The sequence below is a fragment of the Anomaloglossus baeobatrachus genome, chromosome 4, assembly GCF_048569485.1.
Source record: "Anomaloglossus baeobatrachus isolate aAnoBae1 chromosome 4, aAnoBae1.hap1, whole genome shotgun sequence".
NCBI classification, from domain to species: domain Eukaryota; kingdom Metazoa; phylum Chordata; class Amphibia; order Anura; family Aromobatidae; genus Anomaloglossus; species Anomaloglossus baeobatrachus.
In genome coordinates this window covers 24,101,335-24,104,216 of record NC_134356.1, presented here as the reverse complement: position 1 = coordinate 24,104,216, position 2,882 = coordinate 24,101,335, and the positions used below count along the sequence as shown (strand labels likewise).

The window sequence follows — 2,882 nt, the reverse complement described above, 5'->3', positions numbered from 1 at the left end:
ATCGCGTGGCTCACTTCAGTTGCTACCTGGAGCTTACAGTGGGCAGTCATGTTCTATTGCGATCGCTGTGAGCTTCAGATGTAGCAGTGGTGGAAGCGTTATCGGACCTCGTGTGGATTATGTTGGACCCGCAGGGGTGTTTTTGGAATTAATAAACGAGTGAAAGAGGGTGCTTTTTTTTTTTTTTTTTTTTTTTTTTTTTTTTTTGGCTTATTTCAAATAAAACATTTTTTCCGTGTTGACTTTCATTTACAGATTAGTGATGAGGGTGTCTCATAGACGCCTGCCATTACTAATCCAGGACTTAGTGGCTGCTATGGACTGCCATTAACTCCTTATTACCCCGATTGGCACTACACCAGGGCAACGAAGAGCCAGGTCCAGCGGCAGAATTGCATCTAATGGTTATGCCACTTCTAGGGCAGCTGTAGGCTGCTATTGTTAGGCTGCAAAAGGCCCAAATAACCATGGACCTTCCCACTTTAATAATATCAGACCCCAGTCGTGTGCTGTACCTTGGCTGGTTTTAGAAAAATGGGGGGGATTCTACGTTTTGAGTTAATTAAAAATAAAAAAAGGTTTGATCCCCCTCTAGTTTTCATAACCAGCCAAGGGACAGCAGACAGCTGAGGGTTGCTGCCCACCGCTGCTGCTGTTCCTGTGCTGGATATGAAAAATGGGGGGACCCCAAGTCATTTTTTTTACCAAACAAATAATTAAAAAAAAAAACAGCGGGCCAAGCTAGTTATTGTTCTAATTATCAAGGTATCCTGTTATTTCTTTCTATCAATAGATTTGACTTGGCATTTTTGGGGGGTCAAAAATGTGCATCTTTGTGGTCACCACAAAGATGCAGCTTACACACCTAGCCTAATTGTATTCCCGATCTGTCTTTCATTAACAAGTATAAACTCACCCAATGTTTGAGTGTCAGAAAATTAGTTTTCTTTCTCTTTTCCTCTTTCAGCCATGGCGTCTGCTGATCTGAGAGACGAGCTGCTCTGCTCCATCTGTCTGAGCACTTCTACAGATCCTGTAATGCTGAGATGTGGACACAACTTCTGCCGGGTCTGTATTGATCGTGTGCTGGATACACAGGACGAGTCTGGAGTTTATTCCTGTCCTGAATACAGAGAAAGGTTTCAGGAGCGGCCGGCGCTGATGAGGAACATAGCTCTGCGTAACATAATGGAGAATATCCTGATTACTCCACCAACACAGACGGAAACTGGGATCTGCTGCACTTACTGTGTGGACTCTCCTGTACCTGCTGTTAGATCCTGTCTACACTGTGAGGCTTCTCTGTGTGAGAAACATCTGAGGGCTCACAGCAAATCACCAGAACACGTCTTATCTGATCCCAGCACTTCTCTGGAGAAAAGGAAATGTTCTGTCCATAAGAAGATCCTGGAATATTACTGCACTGAGGACGCTGCTTGTATCTGTGTCTACTGTTCAGCAGGAGAACATCGGGGACACCGGGTGGAGATGCTGGATGAGGCCTCAGAGAAGAAGAAGAAACTGAGAAATGTTCTCCAAAAACTGATAACAAACAGACTGGAGACTTCGGAAAGAGTCCAGTGTCTGGAGGCACAGAGAAGAAAAGCTCAAGAAAAAGCAGCTGGAGAAGCCGAGAGAGTCACTGCCCTGTGCACGGACATCAGGAGACGGGTGGACAACCTGGAGAAGAAGGTCCTGAGTGAGATCTCCAGGCAGGAAAAGGAAGAGTCACTGTCACTGTCTGCTCTGATCCATCAGCTGGAAATAAAGGACGAGCTGTCCAGGAAGATGAGGCACATTGAGGAGCTGTGTAACATGACTGATCCACTGACCGTCTTACAGGAACCAGACACCGGGGACTTGTGTGATCCTGAGGAGGAGGGAGGTGATGAGGACACAGGGGGACATGATAAACAGCTCCATGATGGAGATGACCTGGATGTGGCTGTGATCTCACACACATTACACACATTATGTGAGGTAATAACAGGTATAAGTAGGGGGATCTATGTGGAGGATCCTGCAGACACATTACTGGATGTAAACACAGCTGGTAATAATCTGCTTATATCAGACGACCTGAAAACTGCGACCTGGACAGAAAGGGACCAGAATCGTCCAGAAACAGCAGAGAGATTCCAGTGTAATCATGTGATGAGCAGGAGGGGATTTACCTCAGGACGACATTACTGGGATGTGGAGGGCAGTAGATCAGGGGGGTGGATCGTGGGGATGTGTTATCCCAGTATAGACAGGAGGGTGAGGATGTTTTATCCCAGTATAGGCAGGAGGGGGCAGTCACTGATAGGAGATAATAACAAGTCCTGGAGTTTGTGGAGATGTTATGGTCATTATTTTGTGATACATGACAATAAAGAGATCCGGTTACCTGACAAGATCTCCAGTGATAGATTCAGGATCTGTCTGGATTATGAGGCCGGGCAGTTGTCCTTTTATGAGCTGTGTGACCCCATCAGACACTTACACACCTTCACTGCCGCCTTCTTCGAGCCCCTTCATGCTGTATTATATGTATATGGTGGTTCTATAAAGATATTAGGGGGTAAACAGTAATTGGGAGAAATTTATGAATATGTAAGATATCTTGGCAGATACTGGAGACAGAACTAAGCTTGTAATTGCTAAATCATTTCGCCAATAGGATGAATAAGATGGTGGGATACAGGGGATGATCGCTACATGGCAGCTGTCACTAGGACTAGATGATATGGGTGTATGATCAGCTGTGCAGGTATATAGTGATATATCTTCAGTTGCTACTATAATACATACTGGAGATTATATACTCTGGGAATAATGCTCATCTATTATCGATTCTGAAGTTGGTTTCTTATTTGTCTGTTTTCATATTGGGCAATTGT

General features: G+C 44.8%; 1 protein-coding gene across 1 annotated transcript; it reads left to right on the top strand.

The window, feature by feature from the left end:
• The first annotated feature begins 969 nt into the window (after positions 1 to 969).
• On the top strand, positions 970 to 2,574 carry LOC142302277 (E3 ubiquitin/ISG15 ligase TRIM25-like). Its single transcript, XM_075343348.1, has one exon. It carries the CDS (start codon positions 970 to 972, stop codon positions 2,572 to 2,574), a length of 1,605 nt encoding a protein of 534 aa, XP_075199463.1.
• Positions 2,575 to 2,882: the final 308 nt, after the last annotated feature.